Here is a 26,787-nt window from a genome sequence, read left to right on the forward strand (position 1 = left end):
CCGACAGAATGGAGAAGAATCTTAGTTGAAAAAGTGTAAATAAAATAAATGGCTAAAGGTAGTGGCTACAACTAATGTCCATTAACAGTGAGCCCAGTTTCAGCAAGCACCTTAAAAAGCTAAAGCTTTCAGTGAAGATTGGTAATGTAGAGATGGGGAGGAAGTTGAGCTTTTTGGAGTTGAATTTTAAAGTGTCCAAGCTCCTGCAACTAGCATGTCAGTGCATCATGACCTCAGGTGAACATTTCTGAAAAAAAAAACTAGTGCTGAAACAAATATGGATAGTGTTACAGGTGTAAAACATGATAACAATGAACACAAAAATGTCAACACTGCACATAATCATGCCCTACCAAGTTTGAAAAATTTGGAACACACGCAGGTGAGCTGTCAAGTTCACTCTCCCAGTCTTCCCCAGACATGGTCAGTCAGAAATAGGATGATCCCTTTTCTCCAGAAATGCACTGTAAAAAAAAAAAAAATATTAAATTATGTACAGTTTTGAAAAAAAGATATCAGACAATGGGGGCAATACAATTCAACGCGAATTGAATAGCGCCGGGAGCGAGCTTCCGGGGCTATTCAATTCAGTGCGCTGTGTGGTCGGAGAATGCAGGTTATCGTGCCTTTATAAAGGTGTTAAGGCGCGGTAACCGGCATTCTGACCAAAGTGCCAGGCGCGCGGCTGTTAGCACCGTGCTATGTAGAAAAAGAGCCACGCACCCGGCATTTTGGTCGGATTTCTCTTCGCATCCCCAGGGGGGTGCGAGAAGAAATCCTTAGCGCGCCCAAATAGCGCAGTGTATTGAATAGCTGCAGGAGTCCCTCCCGTCGCTATTCAATAGCGCGTTGAATTGAATTCCCCTTTATGTGATTTACCAAATGCCTATCACAGGCATTTTAAACAATATCTTAAATTTAAGTAGGCACTGAAAGAAAAGATAAAGTATGTAGTGATCACACTGAGTGACAAAATATGTGGGTCCCAGGTACCCTCCACTTTAAAAATAAATGGGGTCCTAACCTGACCATTTCTGGGTTCCATCATAATTTATGCTTTAGAGCTCCCCATATGCCTCTCAAATCTCCCCACATCCCCCTAAAATGCCCATCTGATACCCCCAATAGCATTAGATATCCCCACATGCTCCTTAAAGGCATGGTTAATGAATCCATGATCTTACAGGTGATATGACTTGTCTGTACGCAAAACCCATAGTGAAATAAGTAGGCTTACCATATCATCCCTTTAAACTGGGACACTCATGGATTATACAGGTTCTGTGGTTCATTAAAACCAGGTGAAATCCAGGCTTGAAGTCAGCCAGCCACATAACCAGTGTAATTAATTCATGTGTCCCATTTTAAAGGGATAGTATGGTTAGCCTATGAATAAAGCTTTAGGTAAAGAGGCATATTTATCAAAGGATATATGTGGTATATCCTAAAAGGCAACCATTTTCTGAGGTGGTATATAAATATTAAAAACTACCAGGGTGTATATGTACAGGAGACCACAACAGATATTCCAGGCATCTGCTGCAATGCCCTAGTCGTCTTCTTAGGGTAGGCTGGGGCCGCTTTTCAGAAAGGGACACTCCGCACGCCAAAGGCGCGCACCCGAAAAAGGGGACGTGCCCTTGAGCTGCGTCCCCTTTTCAGCACTGTAGGGGGTGTGCCCAGCACTCACAGAGATGCTGGGCTGTCCTCAAGTTCTCCTTGCAGTGTGAATACAAGCCATGCCATGCCGGTCACTGCGGCCCGCGAGTGGGGATGGCAGTTTTAGCTTTTCACTGTATAGTAGGCCCTATTCACGTTCTGTCACACAGAAGTGCCCTTTATAACATATGCCACGCAGTACTGCCCAGTCTTTACACATTTTGCCACACCGTAATACCCAGTGTCTCTACATTATGCCACATATTAAGGCAGGCTTTTACACATTAAGCCACACTGCAGTGCCCAGCCTTTACATATTATGCCACACAATGCCCTGCCTTTACACATTATGCCACATATTAATGCCCGGCATTTACACATTGTGCCACATATTAATGCTCAGCACTTACACATTATGCCACACAGTAATGCCCCTTACAAATTATGCCACACAGCCATGCCCGGCATTTACACATTATGCTATTTATACCCCTTATATTTTATGCATCACCCCCTCCCCGGCAACCTTTTACCCAACAGTGTCCCTCTAGCAGACCTCACCTGCTGCCGAGCCCCCCCGCATCAGCAGGCAGCCGCACAAGCTTGACACTCAGTGGAGCCCATGAGAATAGCGCTGCTGTCATACAAATTTGGCACCGTGCGCAAGCCAATCGGAGCTCGCGGACCGGCAGCTGCTGCGGATTGGCTGCCGGTCCGCAAGCTCCAATTGGAGTTTATAGATACGCGTGCAGGGCGGCTGGGCACCGAAGATGTGATGTGGTGCGGCCAATCCCTGACAGCCTGAGGGGGATTGACATTGGCACAGCGCATCCCCGGCTCTTTTTATAATGTGAATCCCCAGTCTTTATAACCGGGTAAAATTAGTGCAGTAGCGCGTATTTGCGATCACTGTGTATGAAAGGGGCAGCTGAATAAAAAAGCTGACAAAGTAGGCCTCTGAAGCGTCCATTTCCTTGGCTACATCACTAAGGGCAGAGTAACTAGCAGTGCAACTAGTGCGCATGCATGACCCGCACAAGAGCCCTGATGTCTGGCGGAAGGAGCTATACAGGAGCGGAGGGATCTGAAAGGATCACTTTTCGCGACCATGGGCTCCTTCCCATAGGAAAGGAGCAGGTTTGGTTGCAGGAGTACACTCAGTCTGAAGATCGCAATTGCTCCCCGCAGTCAAGCTCCGTAAATATTGAAATTTCGAAGCTTTATGAATACTGTCCCCAGACTAGTGTATGGGGACAGCGGGCCATTTCGGTATAGAAAGGTAAGCAGGAGAGATCAGTGATCTCTCCTGCTTTACGTTCTTGATTAATAGCGGAAAACTTAATTTCTACAATTGCAGGTGAAAGTTAATTTTCACCTGCTTTTGTATAAATTAAGTGATGAATAGAGTCCCAATGTTTCTAATAAACCAGACAATCCATAGTTTGCAAAGGTTATTAAATTATGAATAGCAACTGTGTATAGTTAACGAAATCACTTAATTCTTAAAAAAACACTGCGTGGGTTCCGAAAAGGGATAGGTGGGGTCAGCTGACCTATAAAATCCACTATTTACAATTGCCGTCACATATACCCTGACAGGGGTTAGATTCTTGCTGTAATATCGCTGGTCAAAAAAAAAAACACAATCAAGCCTCACCATTACAGGCAAACCAGTAAATGGGATAGAGAGCATTAGAAGTGCTGTACCTCCAATATCCTGGTACGCACACATTCGTTTGTTTAAAATAAAGCCCAATTTTCCAAATGATGTGAGAAATTAATCTCTGGTAATCATTAGGGACCACTGTACTGCAGACATTGTTTTATAGGGCGCCTAAACTAATGGATGCCCGACAGCAATTCAATTGTTGCTCCATTCAGGCGCGCATAGCCGCGGTTACACATTTTTGCTTGCAGCCTCCTGAAGTGGAGAGCAGAAATGTGTGATAAGTCTGCTGTTTTGGTGCCCACGGTAGAAGAACCCAAATGGAGTAACAGAATTGCTCCATTGGGCACCCAAAAAACAATTATATTGACCCCAATTAAATCCAGGTGCAGGGGAATACAGAAATGTGCGTAAAGTATGTGGTTTGGGCGTTTAAACAGCAGTCTGGGTGCCCTAACCAAGATTTTAGACTAAGTTTAGACTAGTTTAGCAGTGTTACGCAGCTAAACCAAGTCTAATAGCGTGCAACAACCTCGATTAGTGGGCATCCAAAAACAGTTGCAAAATTGTGCGCAAATTAAATTAAATTCACCCCTCTACAACGACTGAGGAATTTATTCTATGGTGAGGGCTAATTCCTCTATAGTCTTACGTCCTTATCTGAAGGACAAAGCAGATTGTAGGACTTCCAAGAGCAAGCCGCACGAAGGAGGGGGTGGTCCAGATTAGCCATGCACAAAACCTTATGGTTAAAACTGGAGTCTGGCAAAATGTGTGAAAGCGATAAAATTAAGCCAAGGTGCACACAGATAATAGTAGCCACCCAGCACAGCTGTAACCGAGGCATCCTGCCACGCTCCCCAAGATGCACTCACCATGTACCTGGTCACGCACAGGAACACCTATTAGACATAAGCCTGCTTAATAGCAGAAGTGATTCAAAGAGCCAGACTGTGGGCTTCAAGGGATCAATAGACTGCCGAACATCTGACAAGACACGGTCGGTCCACATACACCTTCAATGCCAAGATAACATCCAAGAAACGAAGGAAAGACTGGAGTACAGAGCACTGCTGGGTGAGTGGAAAATCAAAAGAAGGTCAATAGCAGACCCTCTGAGCGAAGGCAGTTGCGAACAGAGAAGCCACCTTCCAAGTTTGCCACCCCAGGTCAATCTACTGTACCATCAGGGGCTCAAAAGCAGCATGCTGAAGGGCCTCGAAGATCAAATTGAGGTTGCAAGGCGGGACCAGCAGAATGTATCGAGGCTGTACATGCAGTGCTCCCTGCATGAAAAACTGAACATCCAGCAGCAAGGCCAGACACTTTTGGAACAGGACGAACAAGGAAGAAACCAGACCCTATAACAAAGCCAGAGACCCTGAGACAATGCGACCTGTAAGGAGGAAAGGCGACGCGGCAAGCAGAACTGAAATAAGATGAAACTCCCTGTCACTCTCACCAGCCAATGCAAGTTTTCCATTCATTTTTTTAGTGCAATCTGCACCATCCAAAACAGCGATATGCCATCTCTGAAAATTATTGCTCAGGATGCATAAGCCTACAACACCTGGTATTCCCAGACGGTTGCTTAGCTTCCGAGATCAATTGTATTCAGGGTGGTGTGGTCGTAGGCTATTTTACAGGGAGAGCACACAAACTCCACACAGCCAGAGTCGCAGTTCCAGTGCAGCAACACAGCAATGCCAACCATCACACCATCTGTGCTACACAATAGGGAGTTAGATGACTGTCCCTGTGTAAACTATTCTGCACAATATTTGCAGGTAAATCGTAGAGACGCTTGAGAGCCTCACCATACAGACCCTACACAAAGTGTAGTGAAAAAGGTCAAAATAAGAAACTGGGATATAGAGGCAGGAGAGAGCCACACTTAACCTAATAGCACTCCTAGCAGTGCCAGAAAACACTAGGCATAGAAGGAAGTATTCAGATGCTCTCCTGACTTGCCTAACCACTGCTGTGTACTTACAGTCCAAGATTAGGCTACCAGTTCTATGCAGCTGCGATTCATTCATTCAACAAACAGGGTCCCTCCATGTAATGGCCACCAGCACTTCCAGAGAAGCACTGGGGCCGTTGGGAGGAAGAAGCAGGACTCTGGAGCTAAGCTCCGCACCCCCCAGCTACAGCGCTCAAATTTAGTTATAAGCGCGCTGTGTGAACATAAATCTGTGCGCGTCAACCTGTGGAGCCACAGCGATACACTTATACCTGTCTGCCGTTTTGCTGCTCCGCTAGTCAGAGCAGCCTGCTGCTAATTATACCGCCTTTTAAGATAATAACCTGGCTACCCTGCTACTCGGGGAGCCAGGAAATACTCAGAGCTGCTCATGCTGCCGGCAGCAGGATGACTGATTGGGAACCTTATGCGCGCTGCAAGCAGCGGCATGTGAAACCCCCTACGTGTAGACCATGGTCTAAGCAGTTAGGGACCCCAGGCGAAGTGCATGCACTTGCGAGTCTGTAACCTCGACAGATTCATCGTTGCAGACAGGCAGTGCAGCTACTGCAGTTTTGCCCTCAATGTTTCCTCAAACTTCAGCGCAGCAGCGCTCTTTCAATTAAAAAAGCCTGAGAAGCGTGTATACAGATCCAGCTTTACTTGGGCACAAATTAAGACTGGGGCTAGAGGGGAAAGAGCTAGTCACATCTTGAAATATAAAGTGCCAGCTCCTACTTAGCAGTCTATAACCCACTGTCTTTGGCCTCCAGTGTCCCCTAGTGGACGAAGGAGAAATAGAGCCATGGCTTTTGAGAACCCATCCATAGATTGAGCCAAGGACCTAGCCCATGCTGGTTCTTCTAGAGCCGCTGACCTGGAAGCCTCTCTTTCTTTCCGAGAAGCCTCCAGCTTAGCAGCGTCAGCTACTATGTTAAGCATGGTAAGTCTGGACAGCTCACTACATACCCATGAAACTGTCAGATGATGTTAAACTACCAGCCAGGTATGTAGGTTTCAAATACATTTCATAACAAGTGTATCATTAAGAATTCATAACAGATTTTGATGTATAAGGTTATATAGAAATGCCCTTATGGGTGAAATTAGCCACAAGCATTGGGTGGATCAAAGCCAAACTCTCTGCGGCTAAGCAAAATGCATTCTTTGTTCTGCTGTAATATCCCTGACATTCAAATGTTTTTCAAAAGTAGGCAAGTATGTAATGGGGTGGATGGGTGAGTATTTTATTTGTAATATATGTAGATTTAGTGTTTTGTTAAGTTGCTTATTGACATTAGGATGAATGCATTTTATTTTAATATTGGATTTTGAGATGGTACATACAACCAGTAAACAAGCAATAGGGTCATGGGTGATGGGAGTAGCGTAGGCTAGCCCATATGGTCCTATCCAAAAAAAAAAGTGCTACTTTAGCACAAATTGCTGAAAAAATTAAAGCTGGCTATAGAAAGGAGTCAGAACACATTGCATTGTAGCTTGAATGGCCATAGACTGGTCAGTGCCCAGCATGGTCAGTGCCAATGCTGACCACTATTTGACGCAAAATGCAACTACAAAGGGAATTGTGGTATTACACAATAAAGAAATCAACTCCAAATGGTAGACATACAATTGGTAGACAGGGACAAATGCGAACAAGTTCAAATGGTCAACAGTCTTTGTAATTTACCTCTCATCCTAACCTAACCCGCTAATCTTAAAAATAATTTTAAAAAAATACATAAAAACACATGTAAATCTTAACAGGTCAACCTTTTTATTGTTGATCTTCTATCCGATACCACAATGGGCACGTGTGCGTTAGAACCGTATCATGGAGCAATGGAAGGTGGCCTGGTCTGATGACTCATGTTTTCTTTTACATCGTGTGGATGTAAACTCAGGGTGCATCTTTTACCTGGGGAAGAGATGGCACCAGGATGTTCTATGGGAAGAAGGCAAGCTGTCAGGCAGTGTGATGTTCTGGGCATTGTTCTGCTGGAAAACCAGACAACTGGTTGCAAAAACAGAGTTGGAAAATAGTCAGGGGAGGGCTGGCAAATTAGTGTCCTATTAACTCATACCTTGCTGTTTAGCCAGAGACCAGTCAGAGTGATCATGCTGACCAATGCCCCCTGCTGAAAGTGACTACAATGAGCTTGTGAGCTTCAAAATAGGACCATGGAGTAATAGAAGGTAGCCTGTTCTGAATAATCAAGCTCTCTTAAATCATGTGACTGGGCGAGTGAGTGGACGTCAATTACCTGGGAAAAAGATGGCATCAGGATGCTCAATGGGAACAATACAAGCCAGCTGACATGGCGCGGAAGGTCTGGGGATATAGTATCTGCACGTGCTCCAGAAAGTAGTGTCTGAGTGAAGGAGGGGTGTGTTCTTGTGACACACCCCCAATTGGTCACACATGGGGGCATGCCCAGCACTTAGAGATGCTAGGCTTCCCCAAAGCGTTTACCTCACGGTGAAAGATGCATCTATTCACTTGGCGGTTATTGGTCACTGCAGCTTTTCCCACCCACGGAACACTGCGGCCCGTGGGCGGAAAAGGCAGAGGGCAGGCTGCTTTAGCGGGGTGCCGTTAAGGACATTCACATTATGCCCCTTTAAAATCGGGCAGAGAGTGGCGCCCTGCTAAAACAGTGTGATGCTCTGGACAATGCTCTCAGATCATTACGTTTGCCCATGTTCCCTGCTCCCAAACAACAACTTCAAGAACTGAGTGTTTACTTACTGCCCAATATATCCCACCCTTTGACAGGTGCCATTGTAATGAGGTAATCAATGCTATTCACTTCACCTGTTTAAGTTTAATGCAAACTTTCATCAGGGTTTTAATTTAACTGAAAAATTTACCATATCTGTGCCAAGACGGCACTTGGGCACATTGAAATAATAACTAGGGATAGAGTGACAGTCAATATCTCTCCCTCTATTAATACATACATAAACATCCAGGGATACTGGCACTCAACCTCACTACGTTTCATCTTATGGTACACCTTAATACCATAGTCTGATCACATTAAGATAGCACTTCAGGTACTTCATATTGCAATCACAGGTCCATGCTAAGCGGCTCTAACAGTCTCACAACTTTAATTAACTTTCCTCAGGGATGGACATAGATATAGATATAGATATATATATACACACACACACACACATATATATACACACACACAGATAAATATATATATATAGATATATAGACAGATATATATCTATCTATATCAAAAATAATCCGGCACAAATATACACCAGGCTCAATTGTGTGTATGCCAGCTTGGCATGTGTGTATGACAGGACCCTGTGCAGTCCAGAAATGTTGCTGCGGACATGACACGATATTACTATATTTCTATTATACTGCAGTGCCGCACCATATATATACTATATATATCGCAATTATGCGCGTGCCGGGAAAAGGGGTATCTCCCTTACCATTCCAGCCCAACAGGTCTCAGGCTGCTCCCCCACTGGCTCTCAGTCAAGTGACCATTATACAGTGCCCACTGTAGTAATCACCATATGCAGTGCCCCCTGTAATTGTGCCCTTTATACAGTGCCCCCTGTAGTTTTCCCTTTTATACAGTGCCCCCTGTAGTTTTGATTTGCCCATATGCAGTGCCCCCAGGCAGTAGTGCCCCTATGTAGTGCCCCCAGGCTTAAATAGTGCCCAGACTGGCCCCTTAAGCAGTGCCCCCAGGCTTAAATAGTGTCCCTTAAACAGTGACCCCAGGCTGGCCCGTTATGCAGTGCCCCCAGGCTTAAATAGTGCCCCGTAGGCAGTGCCCCCAGACTGGTCCCGGTCCCAGCCCAGAACTTACCTTAATTTGCTCGCCACTCGCGCTGCCTTGCTCTGACTGGATCTAATTAGATCCAGCAGATGCGTGGGGCAGGCTCCTCACGTCGCCCGCGCACTGCATCACTGGGAACGCTTGCCTCTGAAGCGATCAGAGGCTTCTTTCTCCTCCGGTCACTTCAGAGGCCAGCGTTCTACTGCAGGGGTCGGCAGGGGAAGTGCCGGGCGGTAGGCTGTTTCGGCCGGGCATTGCGCCCGCAGAAAACAGCCAGGGGAGAACACTGTATATACACACACACTTGTGCCACCACATGTCAGGTTCTAAGAGAGGGTGGAGTTGAAAACAGGTCAGTGGTACTTTACCCAATACATATCAGTACTTGACAGGAGGAGGAGCTGGGAGCTCCGACTCTGGACTTCCCCATTGGCCGCATGTCTTGTTGAAGGGACGCGCGCACCACAGGTATGTGAGTGCGCCACCCTTTAACTCTTTCAAGAGGGCCCCTAGGCATATGGTGTCTACTGCTCAGATGCAAGACAGGGCTTTATACAAGATATATACTGTACGTATGAACATATTAATACAGTGTATACCTCAACCATATTGTCACCCCAACATCTTTCCCTCGCTATGTGTATGTGGGTTATACAAACACATAAAAACTAGATTCTCAAAGCAAGTATAGAAAGTTTACCACTTTTAGGTGGTTTAGTGTTCACTCTAGGTGGCGCCAGACCTATAAAATGGGCACTCTTGGATGCGCAACCCAAAAGGGGGCATGTCTAATATGCGCACCCTTTTCATCACTCTTGGGGGTGTGCCCGGAACTTACGGAAATGCCGGGCTGACCCCAAGCGCTTATGTCTCTTGAGAATAAACGCCATTCACCCACAGAAATAGATATACAGCAATTTTCCCCACCCGCAGAACACTGCAGCACGCGGGTGGTGACGTCATCAGCAGTTTTAGCGGAGCACCACCAATGGGGACAGGACGCATTCTGCCCTCTGAAATCGGGTAGGGCACAGCACCCCGCTAAAACAGCCTAGCATGAACACAAGTTGTCCACTTTAGACATGAGCTGCACGAAGTGGCCTATGTATTAATAATCACAGAACTGCCAAGTAACCATTTTGTATTTTTAATGAAAATATCCCCCCTATATATTAAGTAAAACTCGCAGGGACAGTGGCACAGAGTAAATTCCTTGGCTTTATGGAGAAGATTTTCACATTTGTTAAAGACTCCTCTGGAATCAGACACTGAGGGCAGTATTTACAAACCAGCGGCTTCTGTAAGCCGCTGCTTCCCGGCTGGTTGCAGGTGAATATTTGAAACTGCACTCTGAGTCAGTGTAAAGCACGCCGGGCTTTACACTGACTCCAGGTGCCATTTTAAATATGTACCTGCAACCCACTGGAAAGCAGCGGATTACAGAAGTCACTGATTCGTAAATTCAGCTCTGAGCATACGGGAGCGATCAGAAAACTTTTCCTGCTTGCAACCCTCCTTCTAAAGATGGTATACACTAATAGGGTCAAACTCTGAAAAGCTTAGATTTTTCGAATTTGGTACATAGGGGTAGGATCTTAGACCCCCATTGATCATGAATACTGCATTTATAGGGCACAATTAATTTTTTTTTTGGCCCCTCCTCCCGCCCCATCGGTGCTGTTCTATTGTTGCTCGTTGGGTGTGAACAGCTGCCGGCGCAAAAAATTACCCCTATGGCCGCCAAAACAGCACTTCGCGATTGCGCCCAGAACTTTGGTCAGGTGTAGCAGTTTTACACAGCTAACCCGACCTCTTTGGACATGATCGACGCGAAGATAGGCATCGATTGAATAGCTCCCCACAATATCCTGTCACTTTAGACGGGGGGAGATCGGGCGAGTTAAAACAATTAAAATGTGCCCTGACAGTTCTGTTAAATCTCCTGCATTACGCTATTAGTACATTACAACAAACCATGGAATTGGGCAGAAAACAGGATTTTGGTACTTACCGATAAATCCCTTTCTCCGATTCCACAGGGGACACTGGAGTCTCAGTACAGTGGGGTATAGAAGTGGGTTAACCGGGGAGCTGGCACCTTTAAAAATTTGAATGGTAGCTAGCTCCTCCCCCTCTATACCCCCTACAGGTTAATCTGAATAAACTGTGCCCAAGGGGAGCTGGGACATGACGAGAAAGGAGATAGAAAAGCTACTGCACTCATGAACAAAAGTAAATCGTGTTATAAAAGAAACATTCCAAGCAGACCCTGGATAAAAACAACCATCTGAACCTGGAAATCAATAACTTATGCAGGTGGAACAGCAGAGGGTGGGCGTCCAGTGTCCTCTGTGGAATCACAGAAAGGGATTTAATCGGTAAGTACCAAAATCCTGTTTTCTCCTTCATCCACTAGGGGACACTGTAGTCTCAGTACAGTGGAGAAGTCCCAGAGCTCACATCCCGGGCTGGAGAGCGCTGAGATCCCTGCAAACTGCACGGCCAAACTCCGAAGCAGAGGCCGTAAATGTATCAAAATGATTAAACTTTATAAAAGTATGCCTGACTGACCAAGTGGCCGCTCGACAAAGATGGTTTAAGGAGACCCCACGAGCAGCTGCCCATGAAGGACCTACCGAGCGCGTAGAATGCGCCGTAAAGGAAACGTGGCTGTCTTGAAGCCGCCTGATAAGCCTGTCTGATAGTCAGACGAATCCACCTAGAAATGGTTTGCTTTGAAGCCGGCTAACCTGGTCGCGCCAGATCAAACCGAACAAAAAGTGCATCAGACTTTCGGAGAGAAGCAGTTCTGTCAACATAAATCCGGAGCACTCTAACATCTAAGGATTTAGAGGTCGGAGACTCATCCTTAAACACTGGGCGCACAATCGGTTGGTTTATATGAAAAGCAGATACAACCTTAGGAAAGAAAGACATCTGCGTACGCAGCTCCGCCCTATCCTCGTGGAAAATGAGATAATATGAGATATGGTAAGAACTTACCCTTGTTATCTCTATTTCTACGAAGTCCATAGGGATCCACAGGATACCTTGGGGGTATAGGTGTGACGTCAGTCATCGGGCGCCATAGAGTCTTTCAGCCTCCCAGGATGCACTTGGGTCCCCCTCCTATACCCCGCCCCCGAGCCAAGGCACCTCAGTTAGTTACCAAGCCATAGGCCGGAGGAGGAGAAGGAAGAGAGAAAAAAAATCTGGACACACACAAGAATCACATTCTCACCAGAGGGAGACGGAAAAACCGGTGACCAGAGCAAAGCCCATCTGCAGCACAGGTGCGACAGGGCGGGAGTCCTGTGGAACCCTATGGACTTCGTAGAAATAGAGATAACAAGGGTAAGTTCTTACCATATCTCATATTTTCTACTTCAGGGTCCATAGGGTATCCACAGGATACCTTGGGGATGTCCCAAAGCAGTATCCTTTAAGGGTGGGGACACTCCTGTGCAGAAAGGAGAATCCGCCGCCTGAAGGAAGCATCCTGAGAGGCGAAGGTGTCAAACCTGTAATACCTCACGAAGGTATGGACAGAGGACCACGTAGCAGCCTTGCAGATCTGGACTGCAGAGGCACCACGTCGAGCTGCCCACGAAGGACCCACAGACCTAAAGGAATGAGCCTTCACAGAAGGAGGAACCGGCAGGCCTTCATGAAGATAAGCTTCAGAAATAGCCATACGGATCCAGGCCGCCAAAGTTTGCTTTGAAGCAGGCCAACCCTTTTTACGGAAGCCATAGAGGACAAACAAAGCGTCCGACTTCCTAAACGAAGAAGTGCGGTCAACATAAGTCCTTAAGGCCCGCACGACATCCAAAGAGGCCTCACCCACTGAAAGACCAGGTGAGTTAAAGGCCGGAACAACGATTTCCTCGTTAACATGAAACTGGGAAACAACTTTGGGAAGAAACTCGGGCCGAGTGCGGAGCACTGCCCTGTTCCCATGAAAAACCAAGAAAGGGGGTTTACAAGAAAGAGCCCCTAAATCAGAAACACGTCTGGCCGAAGCAATAGCCAGAAGGAAAACAGTCTTAGCTGTTACCCATTTAAGATCCACTGAGCCCAGTGGTTCAAACGGCGGTCCCTGGAGAGCCCTCAGGACCACAGCCAAATCGCAAGGCGCCACAGGTGGAACAAAGGGCGGCTGAATGCGGAGAACACCTTGCATAAAGGTGCGCACATCCGGGATTGTAGCAATCCTACGGTGAAACCAGACAGGGCCGAAACCTGTACCTTCAAAGAAGCAAGGCGAAGCCCATGATCTAGTCCTGCTTGTAGGAAGGCGAGTATCCGAGACAGACGAAACTCCCGCGGTGCATAACCTCTCGGTCGACACCACTGGAAGAACGTATGCCACACGCGATGGTATATCCTCGCGGAAGACTGCTTCCGAGCTCGTAACATGGTACGCACCACAGAGCTGGAAAATCCCCTGGACCTCAGCATGGCTGTCTCAACAGCCACGCCGTCAAAGACAGCCGAGTCAGGTCCGGGTGAAGACAAGGACCCTGTGACAGAAGGTCCGGTCGCAGCGGCAACAGCAGAGGACTGTCCACGGACAGACCCTGAAGGTCTGAGAACCAGTGCCGTCTGGGCCACGCGGGAGCTATCAACAGGAGCGTCCCTCCTTCCTGTTTGAATTTCCGGATTACCCGTGGAAGAAGGGAGACCGGAGGGAACAGGTATGCGAACCGGAACGTCCACCGGACGGACAGAGCATCCACCAGAGACGCCCCTTCGTCTCTTGTGCGAGACCCGTACACCGGCAACTTGTTGTTGTGCCGGGACGCCATGAGGTCGATCTCTGGAAGACCCCATCTGTCCACCAGCAGTTGAAAAACGTCCGGGTGCAGGGACCATTCCCCCGGATGAACGTCCTGGCGACTTAGAAAGTCCGCCTCCCAATTTAGCACTCCCGGGATGAAGACCTCTGATATGGCCGGAAGATTGCGCTCCGTCCATACCAGGATCCGAGAGACCTCCACGAGAGCCGCCCAACTTTGGGTTCCTCCTTGCCTGTTTATGTAGGCCACGGTGGTAGCGTTGTCCGACTGGACCTGTACCGGACGACAATGGAGAACCCGATGTGCCTGCTGGAGAGCATTGAAGACCGCACGGAATTCCAAGATATTGATTGGAAGCTCCGCTTCTGTCGGCATCCACCTGCCCTGGAACAAGTGTGGACCCGAAACTGCTCCCCAGCCCCGAAGACTGGCGTCCGTTGTCAAGAGGACCCAATTTGGAACCCAGAACGGACGTCCCTTGCTGAGATGGGTCGTCTGTAACCAACAGGCAAGGGACAGGCGAACCTACGGGGTGAACACAATCATCTGGGACTTCAGAAACTGAGGCAGCCCGTTCCACTTGGACAGGATCAGGTGCTGCAGAGGTCTGGAGTGAAACTGGGCATATTCCACCATGTCGAACACCGACACCATGGAGCCCAGTAACCTCATCGCCGAGTGTAGAGACACCCAGCGGCTGTGCAGACAACTGCGCACCCTCGACTGTAAAGCTGAGATCTTTTCCCCCGTCACGAAGATCCTTTGCTGTTCCGAGTCCAATAAGGCTCCGAGGTGCAGAATCCGCCGAGACGGGATTAGAATGGACTTCTGCCAGTTGATTAGCCAGCCGTGCCGTTGCAGCAGCGCAATGGTCAGGTCCAAGTGGCGTAGAAGGAGCTCTGGAGATCCCGCCACCAATAAAAGGTCGTCCAAGTACGACAACATGCGGACTCCCTGCAGCCGCAGAGAAGCCGCCATGACCGCCATCACCTTGGTGAACACACGTGGTGCTGTCGCCAGGCAAAAAGGTAACGCCCGAAACTGGAAGTGGTCGCTGCGGATTGCAAACCTGAGGAACTGTTGATGGCGCAAAAGAATAGGGACATGCAGGTAAGCGTCCTGTATGTCCAATGACACCATGTAGTCCCCAGGTTCCAGCGCCAGAATGATGGACCGTAGGGTCTCCATCCGAAACTTCGGTACCCGCAAAGACTTGTTGAGAGCTTTGAGGTTGAGAATCGGACGATACGACCCATTGGGTTTCTGTACCAAAAAAAGATTTGAATAGAAACCCCGGCCCCTCTGGGAGAATGGAACAGGCACTATAACTCCAGCCTGGAGCATAGTGTGCAATACCTTCCGCAGCTCCTTACTGCAGCAGGCGGCCTCCCACTTTGGGATCCCCCAAAGGGAGGCCCAGACCGTCAGGCCGCAGGCTTGTCATCTGGCTTAGGGGCCGGACGTCTGGTACTCCATGCCTGCTTCCGGGGCTTGGCCGATTTCTTAGGGCCAGTCTGTCGAGGAAAAGACTGTGGTTTGGGCCTGCCCTGGGCCCTATAAGACCGAAAGGACGATGGTCCAGAACCAGAAGGAGCAGCGGCCGGCGGGAGACAAGCCGATTTGGCTGCCGCCAGCGTGGCCACAATCTTGTCCAGATCCGGACCGAAGAGAACTTCTCCGGTAAATGGCAACGCCTCCAAACCCTTTTTGGAATCTGCGTCCGCCTTCCAGGATCGCAGCCACAAGGTGTGACGAGCAGCCACCACTGCTGAGGAAATTCTAGACACCAGAGTACTAATGTCTAAGGCCGCCTCGTTGATACAAGTGGCCAAATCACGGAGATTACCAATCAACTCCGCCTGTTCGGCCGGACAGTCGGAATCAAAAGACGCCTCTAATGAATCCGCCCAGCGCTCCATCGCTCTGGCAACCCAGCAAATGGCCATAGCCGGCCGTGCTGCCCCCCCCCCCGCAAGGGAATAAGCGGACTTCAGGCAGATCTCCACCTTGCGGTCCGTAGCATCCTTAAGGGAGGACATGGATGGCATCGGCAATGTGGCACTACGGACAAGACGGGTCACGTGAGAATCCACCTGTGGAGGGGATTCCCACTTAGCATAATAATTATCCGCGAACGGATAAGCCACTGCCAGGCGCCTCTGCGGCTGGTATCTTTTGCCAGGCTGTTTCCACGCCTCCTCTAAATGGTCCACTAACTGACCCGAAAGAGGAAAGACTGTGGCATCGCCCTTCACATCTTTAAAAAAGGCATACTTGGATTTAGCCGCTGGGGGAACTTCGTCCTCAATCACCAAGGCTGTGCGGACTACCCGAATAAGTCCAGGAATATATACCTTGGACTTAGCGTCAGCGTCCTTAGTATGGAGAGGTTCCTGATCGTAAGGATCCAGAATCTCCCCATCAGACGTCCCCTCATCATCCTCATAAGGAGCCGACAGAGACGCCACCGGCCGTTTATGTGGCCGCATCACAGACTCCCCTTGCAACACATCCAACAAGTGCTGTACAGAACTCGTCAGGGAGTTAACCCACGCCGGCTCCTGAGATACCGGGAGCGGGGAAATCGGGAGACTGTGGGGTACCACCAATTGTCGTGGGAAACCCTGCATGGGTGACGACACCACTGACTGCTGGGACAAACCCATCGGCGGAAACGCGGGCTGCGGAGCTAACTGGCCCTCTAAGGTTGTAAGCGCCTGAGCGAAACAAGCCCAGGGCGGCTCCTGTACCGGTGCTGTAACCGTAATAGGCCGCGCCATGGACAAACACTGCCGGCAGAGGCCCTCCACGCTACCCTCCCCCTCCGCTAACGGTACTTTACACGTAGCACACTGTAGTCGGAGAGGAAAATCACTTTCAGACATGATGGCACCAAGTATGTGACCCCTCTCACCAATTATATATTAAATAGGCGAGAGACAACCCTGCAGCGCCGCACCGCAAGGGCTTAGCAGAAAGGACAGGGGCAGTAATAAAGCTGACAGTTAGAAGAAAAGTTACAGGCAGCAGCGCTAGCACAGTCACATACAATGCAAAGAAAAATCAATTCCTGCACCAACAGCGCTGATCACTCAAATACGCAGACACAGGGCCTGGTAGGACACAGCGCTGCATACACAGACCTGACCCAAATCGGAGGAGAGGTATGCGGGGGGACCCAGACCACGATGCTTCCGTCCAGCGCTTCCAGCAGCGTTCACCATGCGTTGAAAAGATGGCCGCCGAGGAGCAGAGAGGAGGTTGGCCTGGGGGAGGAGCGCTGCTACAGGACCAGTCGGCAGTGTGCAGAGAGGGCTGTGTGCAGCAGGGGAGGCGCCGGCTGTGAGACAGGGAAGGCGCGCTCCCCTGGCATGCATTTAACCCCCGGGACGCCGCAGCGCTACGGCTCTGCTGCGGTCCGCTGTCCCAGGGGGTAGTGGAAGCGCAGGTTCAATACCTGGCTCCACGCTGCAGCCAGTCCCCAGGGAGCCCCCTGCCTGGGGACTCTGGACCATGTGTCAGTGGGGACCCACTGCGGGACCCCGCTGCTTACCTGCTGTCCCCCTTGAATCCGGCCATGGTCCGGAACATCTGGGGTCACCGCTAGCTGTGAGCCCAGATGCTCACCAGCATCCCCAGATCGGTACCGGCGGGGGTGTAGGGAAGACAGCATGGACGTCAGGACTGACTGCCCATGCTGTTCATCCAGATGTGCAGCCACAGCTGCATGAAGAAAAAGCTTCAGGGGCTCTTCTAGCCCCCACTCCAACAGGTACACCCGACTCCGGCCGGGCACCAAACTAAACTGAGGTGCCTTGGCTCGGGGTATAGGAGGGGGACCCTAGTGCATCCTGGGAGGCTGAAAGCTTAACTCTATGGTGCCCGATGACTGACGTCACACCTATACCCCCAAGGTATCCTGTGAATACCCTATGGACCCTGAAGTAGAAAAGGCAGACAACAGGATAGAGCACCCAGCTCAACAATCCAGGTTAAATACTTAATCTCCACCCTCTGTAACGGCTCAAAGTTGTCAGACTGGAGAAAAGACAGGACCAAATCCAAGTCCCATGGTGCCGTGGGAGGCACAAAAGTAGGCGGAATTCTGACCACTCCCTGGAGAAAGGTCTGGATATCCGGCAATGAGGCTAATTTTCTCTGAGAGAAAATAGACAGCGCGGATACCTGCACCTTTAAGGAACCAAGACGAAGACCAGCTGTTAAACCAGCTTGTAGGAAAAGGAGGCGTGATACCTTAAATTCTGACGGAGGTAAACTGCTTCATTCACACCAAGCTACGTACGTCTTCCATATCCGGTAATGATGTTAAGGCGTGACCTCCTTCCGAGCCCGAATCATGGTAGGAATCACACTGGACAGGATACCCTTTTTCCTGAGGATGGCCCTTTCAATAGCCACGCCGTCAAATGAAGCCGCTTTAATTCTTGATAAATAAACTGACCCTGAAGGAGGTCTTCTTGTAGAGGTAGCAGCTACAGCTCGTTTATCAGACTCCATATGTGGGAGTACCACACTCGTCTGGGCCAATCCGGAGCTACGAGTAGAACCTTGACTTTCTCAATTGATTCTTTGAAGCAATCGAGGGAGGAGCGGAAAAGGAGGGAACAGGTATACGTAGTGAAACGGCCACGGTGTTGTCAGTGCATCCACTGCGACTTCCTGCGGGTCCCTCATTCGAGAGCAGTAAACTGGCAATTGGTAGTTCAATCTCAACGCCATGAGGTCGGCATGAGGTCGACCCCAACGTAGAGTCAGTTTGTGAAATACTTGTGGATTGAGCGACCATTCCCCCGGATGAATGTCCTGCCGACTGAGGTAGTCGGCCACCCAATTTTCTACTCCTGGGATGAAGATGGCTGAAATAGCCACTGAAAAATCCTCTGCCCAAAGCAGAATTTGGCTTACCTCCCCCCATGGCAGCCCGGCTTTTGGTGCCGCCCTGCCTGTTTATATATGCCACTGCCGTGGCATTGTCAGACTGTACTCCGATTGCCTGACCCTGCAACAGAGGTTGCACCAGCCCGTATTTCTAGGATGTTTATAGGCAGTCTTGCCTGCCGCTGAGTCCAGTGACCCTGAAAATGTCTTCCCAGAGTCACTGCCCCCCACCCTCTCAGACTTGCGTCCGTGGTAAGGAGAATCCAATCCCATACTGCAAACAGTCTTCCTGCTAAAAGGTGAGAGATTCAACCACCAAACGAGAGATGTGCGAGTTTGGGGGGAAAGTAGAACTCGCTGGTGGAGAAAGATGGGATTCTGACCACTGGGAGAGAAGGTCCAATTGAAATGGCCAGGCATGAAATCTCACGTATTGAATCGCCTCGAAGGTCGCCACCATCTTCCCCAGATGGCGAATACACAGATGTACAGAGTCTGCGATGTTGCAGTATCAGACGCACCATGTGCTGAATGGAGGAGACCTTGTCTTGAGGGAGGAACACCTTTTGTTCTACAATGTCCAAGATCATGTCCAGGAATAGCAGGCGTTGTGTTGGTATTAGAGAGGATTTTGGGAAATTGAGAATCAACCCATGTTGTAAGAGCAGCATGAGGTAATTGAATATCCAGTAACAAACGAGCTACTGACGGGGCCTTGATCAGGAGATCGTCCAAATAAGGAACTATTATAACCCCCTGAAGCCGAAGCAGGTCCATCATAACGGCCATGACCTTCGTGAACACTCTTGGTGCAACGAAAGACCGAAAGGTAAGGCCTGAAATTGCATATGAGAGTCTAGCACCGCAAACCGAAGAAATGCCTGCTGAGGCCAGATGAGGATGTGGAGATAGGCATCTTTTATGTCTGACACAAGAAACTCGTCCTTCTCGAGTCCTGCTATAACAGACTGGAGGGACTCCATCTTGAACTTGAAGGCTCGTAGATAGGGGTTGAGATCCCAGAGGTTGAGAATGGGTCTTCATTGATCTGTCCGGCTTGGGCACCACAAACAAGCTGGAATAAAAACCCTGACCTCTCATGGTTCGGAACATTCACTACCACCTGAGACAATAGCAGTTTGTGTATGGCTTCCTGAATTATCACCCGCTTTTCTGTTGCCAGTGGTAAACTGGTCATGAAAAAACAAGAAGGTGGTTGGATTTTGAAGTCCAACTTCAGTCCCCAAGTAATGATGTCCCAGACCCAGGCAACCAGACGAGATTTGATTCACACCTTTGAAGTTCAGAAGACTAGCTGCCACCCTGGGATCCCCCAAGTGAGAAGGGATAGCGTCATGCAGTGGGCCTTGCTGCGGCCTTGTCCTGCTGGGACGAAGATGCAGAAGCTCTACCACGGCCTCCAGAACCGTGGGAGAAAGCAAGAGCTCCTCTGGAACAACCTCTAAACCTTCCTGGGGCACGAAAGTACCGAAAGGACGGTCCTGCAGCAGGTCTTCTAGGAGGAGGAGCAGCGGATGGTAGACAAGTGGATTTACCACCTGTGGCCTGTGAGATCCACTTATCTAACTGTTCCAAATAGAACGTCCCCAGTAAAAGGAAGAGCCTCTACTGCTCTTTTAGATTCCGCATCTGCTTGCCATTGACGCAGCCAAAGAGCTCTTCTAGCTGAGATAGCTAAAGCCGAGGATCTAGCAGAATGACTACTTATGCCCTTAGAAGCTTCCCCAAGGAAATAGGCTGATTCAGCAACCTGTTCGGCCAGCTGAATGAGATCCTTGGTTTGTGCTCCAGTCTTAAAACCCTCTGAAAGCTGCGTAGCCCAAGCTTCTACAGCCTTGTGTACCCAACAGCTAAATAGCGCTGACGAAGGGATACCCCTGCAACTGTATGTATAGATTTTAACGCGTTTTCCAACTTCCTGTCAGAGGATTCTTTAAGGGAAACTGCCCCTGGTACCGGGAGTACTGTCTTTTTAGAAAGACGGGACACTGAGGGATCCACTACTGGTGGAGTCTCACATAATTTCCTGCTTTCTGTGAGAAAAAGGTAATAAGATAAAAGTTTCCGAAACATTTGAAACTTATCTGGGTGTTTCCACGCTGAGGTTAGGATCTCATCCAATTCCTCCGACGCTGGAAAAGTGGCAGCCTGTCTTTGTCTTTTACTACACAGACGGTCTAGCAGCCACTTCTAAGTCCTCCACATGTAAAACTTGGCGTACTGCAGTAATCAAGGCTTCTACCCCTGAGTTTGCAGGTTCTGACTCTTCAAGAATCTGAATCTCTTCTGGTTCTTGAACCTAGTCTTCCTCTGACTTGTGCATTTCTTCCTCCTCTGATTCATCCCACCTTAAGGGATTCTGAATCAGTCTCTTATTAGGGACTTTAGAAGACGAGGTTGCAGGAGGGTCCTGGGACATCACCTTTGTGAGCCCCTCTACAGACCTGGCTAATGAACGAGCCCAATCTGGTTCTGAGATGGAAGACGTCTGTCTGATCACCTTCCTCTCTCTGCGAGCTGCTTCCATTAGATTAGACATAACTGATGTTAATTGATCAGAACATATAGGCTGTATTAGTAAGCCAGCTGTCTGACATTGAGAAACACACTTGTCACACAGCGGGAAAGTATTAGACTGCCTCTGTGTGAATTTCTCTGCACAATTCTTGCAGGAGAATGATTTTTGTGCAGCCTTAGAACCCTTGGTAGACATGACTAGCACTTCACTGTCACACACACACCAGTGAAAGGACAGTGAGATTAACACAAAGACTGAAGAAATCGAAAGGGGCATAGAGGGAGATATGCTATGACCCTGGCAGCGCTGATTGAATAGTGCTATTATGTAATAAATGCTGTGAAAACAGCTGTACTGGCATGACTTGTGTCACAGAGCCGAGAATCAGACAGTCTCAGCGTGTAGCATTAAAATGTCTGACGGCCTCCTTGTGGAAGCGCCTGGGGCTGTTGGGAGGCAGGAGTAGAATAGTACATTAGGCTCCGCCCCCCACGCTATGGCGCCCGTTCTTAGCGCTAGCGGACCGCTTTTGTTTGCCCGCCTAATGTCCTGGCTCCCCTGCTATTCAGAGTGCCAGGACACACTAACCTAGATGCTGCCGGCGGGCTCTGTTGTGGGAGACCGCGACTTGCGGCGCCTGCAGCGCGTCTTGGACCTCCCCAGAGACTGAGGTCTCTGTAGCAGGAGACCACAGCGCATACCGCGAGCAGCTGCGGTGAGGTCTCCCCGGCAGCTCCAACGTAGCAGACAGGCAAGGGCAGTGAGCTGCCTGTCTGTGTTCTCAATGCTTGTTGTAGAGGAAGTTTTCTTCGAGAGCCCTAAGGAGTATAGGTCCAGCTCCGAGGGCATACATTTTAGACTGACCTGTAGGTGGTATAGAGGGGGAGGAGCTAGCTACCATTCAAATTATTAAAGGTGCCAGCTCCCGGTTAACCCACTTCTATACCCCACTGTACTGAGACTCCAGTGTACCCTAGTGGATGAAGGAGATACTCAAATTTCTACATAATTTTATGACAAACAAGCAAAGACATGTAATACTTCTAGTTAACAGCACTGTATCTGGAGAAAGTTGTTTGTGTATTTCTTTTGTATATAACCCTTCCACTGAGCACCTGCTGCACATTTACACAAAATGGAAGTTAAGCGAATAATTTGTATCAGGGATATAGAGACTTCTTGTAAATGGATTAAACTCCGGCTGCATAGAGCTCTCCGGTAAGAGGGTCAGGGCTTGCGGAGCAGCTTCAGAGGCATAGTGGTGTGACCACGAGCGGGGCGGCATGGCTGCGAGGAGTGGTGGTATGCTGGAGGTACCTCACTAGTTGTGTGGCCAATGGGAGGGGCCAGCTGCTCAATAATGTGACCACAAGGGGGGGGGGGGAGCTGCACAGCAATGTCGCTGCAGAGCGGTGGTTTGCCTGGCGGTACCCCCTCAGTAGTGTGGCTGTGGGGGTTGGTTGCCTGGGGGGTAGGTGCTCAGAAATGTGGCCCCGGGGGAGCTGTGCAGAGCAGTGGGGGACTTCATTTTACTATATCCATTCAACCACGTACATTTTGTGGACTAGTATAGTGTGTATAACAGTTGCATAACACACAGCTGTGCTCCTCACTCCTGTAATTTTTTGGGGGGGACGGCGGTCTGGCTCCTACACTTTCATCCTGGCTCCTAGTTTTTAGAAAAATTAGTCAAGCCCTGATCTAAAGTGTCGTTTTTGGGCGCCCCAACTGTGGTTTGAGTGCAAAAACAACTGTTTGGGTGCCCTAACCTCCTAGACTGGTTTAGCCGCTTTGTGCTCATGGACTGGCGGCATACTAATGAGTCAGTCTGAGTCAGTCTGATAATAGAACTGCGGGCACTGCCATTAATTCCACCCTTGACAGCCAGGGGCTTGGACTCGGTGGAGGTCTGGAGGAAGCAGCATGCATATAGAGGAGAATGGAAGGGGCGGAGCCAGAGCGCTCAGCACTGTGTAAATGGCCGCACGCTGTAGTTATGGCTAAAGCAGCGTGAGGGCAGTCTAATAACTTGATGCCCTAAATTCCTTTTGGGACCAGAGTAGACCAGCAGGTCGCGGCACCCCTTTAAGTGCACTGCGGCACCCCAGTGTGCCGGGCACACAGTTTGGGGAACACTGTACTAGAGTATAGATATAATGAAAGATGAATGTCAAACCAACCATATAAGAAATACTAGATATTGTGTGCCTTGCAGAATGTTATTCGTTATATTGGTGGTGCCCCCAGAGACAAAATTAGTACCAGTATGTATTTATATTTAGTTATTATAGCCAAAGAGCAACAAAACAAAATTACTCTTTGGAGGCTCACTAGAGATGGACATCGGAAGTTGGTCAGCAACCATCGTTGTTTCCGATTAGATTAAAGTACATTTTTTCATCAAATAGAGGTAATTCGATGGTTGCCAACAATTGGATGTAACTTTCCGATGGCCATCCGATGGCTGGCTGTGTGCGAGAGCACAGGGTGAATAAATGGTGTGCATTCACACGACATCTATTCAGTGTTAGGGGGGGTTGGAGCCTGAGGGCAGCCCAGCATCTCAGCGTTTGCTGGGCACACCCCCAGTGACGTAAAAGGGTGGATCCGTGAGGCTACACCCCTTTTCCATTAGCCCCACCTCCTTTCAGGCACAAGTATAACAATCGTAATGGTAATACTATTGAATGGTCGCAATGCAATGGCTAGTTGCCATCACATTGCTGGATTTGACGACAGATGCCCAGCAACCAATCGATGCCGGGCTTCCCATGTCCCTTCCCTTGGGTACACATTTAGAAATATGTTTCAAAATATAACTAAATAGTTCAACAAATTATATTAACAAGTCTCAGTGTTCACTTGCTCCACTTTTTTTAATCTTTTCAAAAATGTTTTTTATTGAAGTCAGCAGGTATAATGCAATGTACAAATACGTATACCAGAAAAGTATCATTCATAATATCAAGACACTTGAATGAAAAAAAAGTTACAGCTTGTATTAAAATACAAGAAAAACACACATCAAGTCAACTACCTGCATAATTATTAGTTTGGTTCATTTACACTAGCCCAGTGGTTCCCAAACTTTTGAACCATAGCGCCCTGGAGTATCAGCACTGTATTCACGACACCCCTAAGCCAAAAGTTTGTTATTGAGAAATTTTGAAGAAATTTAAGTATTTAAGTGAAGTAAATTGTGCTTACCTGTCATCCTTCAGTTATGTGGTGGTTAAAAGGCTTGCGCTTGTTTATCCACATATTTACATTACATTGAACAAAAATAATTTGATTTGATGCTGGACCACAACCTGAGGCATCCCTGCAAGTGTCTTGAGGCACCCCAGGGTGCCAAGGTGCACAGTTTGGGAACCACTGCACTAGCCAATTATCAAGTGTATAATTTCAACTTGTCTTGAAAGAAGGACTTTGCCAGACTTATTTTTCTTAAATCATCTATTTCTATAAACCCTGATTTTAATTGAGTATAATATACAATGTATAGAAATGGAAAGGCGTTAAGATGGGTACACACTGAACAGATATCTGCAGATCGAGTGACCTGCAGATGGGCGTTCATACACAATGAACGACCTTCAGTCTCTGGCCGCCAGCCACACTGGATCAATTGATCGGCCATTATATTTGTCAGTGTGTAACCAGCTTTTAAAGAGTGCACACAATACAAATAGCCGATTGTGTACTCCTTACACCATGATCTGAATTGTCAATGTGAAAATATGTGATCCAAAGGGAATCAGTAAGTATAAACTAACCTAATTCTACCCCCTAACCCTCCCCAAGTGCCTAACCCTAAATCCCCCCCCTTCCCCGCAGCCTAACCCTTAGCCTCCCGGGGGGTGCCTAACCCTAACCCCCCCCATTCCCCTAAACTAACCCTAACCCCCCCCATTCCCCTAAACTAACCCTAACCTCCCGTGGGGGGGCTAACCCTAAATCCCCCCCGGGAGCCCCTAACCTTACCCCCCCTCCCCCCTCCTCCCCTGTCCGCACCTGGCTTAAATTCAATCGGTAAGCCGGGTGTTGGGCTCCCGGGACAGGTCTAAAGACAGGCGTCGAGATTTCCACGCCTGTCATTTGTACCTTGCCAAGATTAAGCAGTCAAAAAGCCAGGGGTCGGCATTGCGACCGACTGCTTCCCATCCAAAACACCGCTGAGTGAGTGTCAAGACATTATATTTTATTAATTATTATTATTATATTATTATTATTATTAAGTTACATTTTAAAACCCTCAAATCCAAAAGTGTGCCCCCTAACTCGCATTGTCACTCTGTGGCAAAAGGAACAAAACATAAAAACAAAATAATTACAGCCACCCTGTACATAAAAAAAAAAAAAAAAAAAATTAGAAAGGCCAAGGAAATAGTATGCGCCATCCCGTGCCCTAGAAGCTTATATTAAAAAAAAAAAAAAAAAAAAAGCAGTTCAGTCTTTTCCTAGAGGGGGATGAGCAAAGGAGGTCCGGCAGTCTATGACCCATCACAAATTTAAAAAAATATTACACAGTTGACACGTATTACACTAATGGCTAATCAGAGGATAAGAAAGCAAATAAAACTATGTACTTGGCACATCTATCGCTATAGGCAACTGTCTCCCTCTCTTAAACAGCCCTGGGCAAGCGGAGTGGGGACTATATGCCAGGAGGAAAGCCCTTTCTCTAAAGAAGAGGGGACACTGGCTGACAGTGGAGTGGAGGTGGCTCCAACACTACAGAAGGGGCACGCCGCCATCCACGTTAGCAACCTCTGCCACGGTGCCGTACCGTTACTCCGGGAAATACATTACCCCCCCTCACCCATAGAGGAAAGCAGTGACCACCCGACCCCGATAGCTCTACTCTCGCTACGAACAGCTGGCTATGGAGAACGCGACAAAGGCCCGGCACCCGCGTGTTACCCACGTACACACTGGGCCCACCGACCCCCGCCGGGCCATAACCACCAATGGATAAACGCCCTCGCACAAGCGACAGACGCAGAGATTAGGTTAGGAGCGTGTGTACGCCGCCTGGGCCGGTTCTCTTGTCGCGGATACCCGCCACAGTTCTCACCTCAGCAGTTACCGGCCGGGACAGAATGGTTCCGGCGAAGAGCGGCGACTGGACAGTCTGGGGCGTGACCCGCGGCAACTCACTCCCTCATATACATTCGAGGCGGTGGCGCCAACAGCGCCCGGCCAATCAGAGAGCGAGATCTTTCCCGCGAGCCAAGGGCAGCACGGTCACGAGGTGTGACAGCCGTCCCGAGAAGTGCGCCGCGGCCGTGGTGTCTGTGTAATGTGTTGCTATACCCACCACGCCCTTTCTCCTGTTCAAGAAGAACCCATGGTGCGGCCTGCAAGTCTGCAAAAGGACATTACTTTAAGCAATAAAAAAAACTTTGTAGCTATCTACCTATCTATATATATTTAGATGTGTG

The 26,787-nt window shown here is 48.7% G+C and overlaps 1 protein-coding gene across 5 annotated transcripts in view; it reads right to left on the minus strand.

Annotated features, from left to right (window-relative positions):
* Window positions 1–26,524, minus strand: part of DDX4 (DEAD-box helicase 4) — a 366,926-nt gene extending 340,402 nt beyond the window's left edge. For all 5 annotated transcript variants that reach the window (XM_088469409.1, XM_088469406.1, XM_088469405.1 and 2 more), the window contains exons 1-2: window positions 26,421–26,524; window positions 354–464 (exon numbers count right to left, since the gene is read on the minus strand). In XM_088469409.1, coding sequence (XP_088325535.1) covers window positions 354–422 — 69 coding nt within the window. In that variant the 5' untranslated portion in view covers window positions 423–464; window positions 26,421–26,524. The remainder of the gene's footprint in view (window positions 1–353; window positions 465–26,420) is intronic.
* Between the last annotated feature and the right edge of the window lie 263 nt (window positions 26,525–26,787).

Source organism: Taudactylus pleione, unplaced genomic scaffold, assembly GCF_031769625.1.
Source record: "Taudactylus pleione unplaced genomic scaffold, aTauple2 ptg000092l, whole genome shotgun sequence".
In the NCBI taxonomy this organism is placed as follows: Eukaryota; Metazoa; Chordata; class Amphibia; order Anura; family Myobatrachidae; genus Taudactylus; species Taudactylus pleione.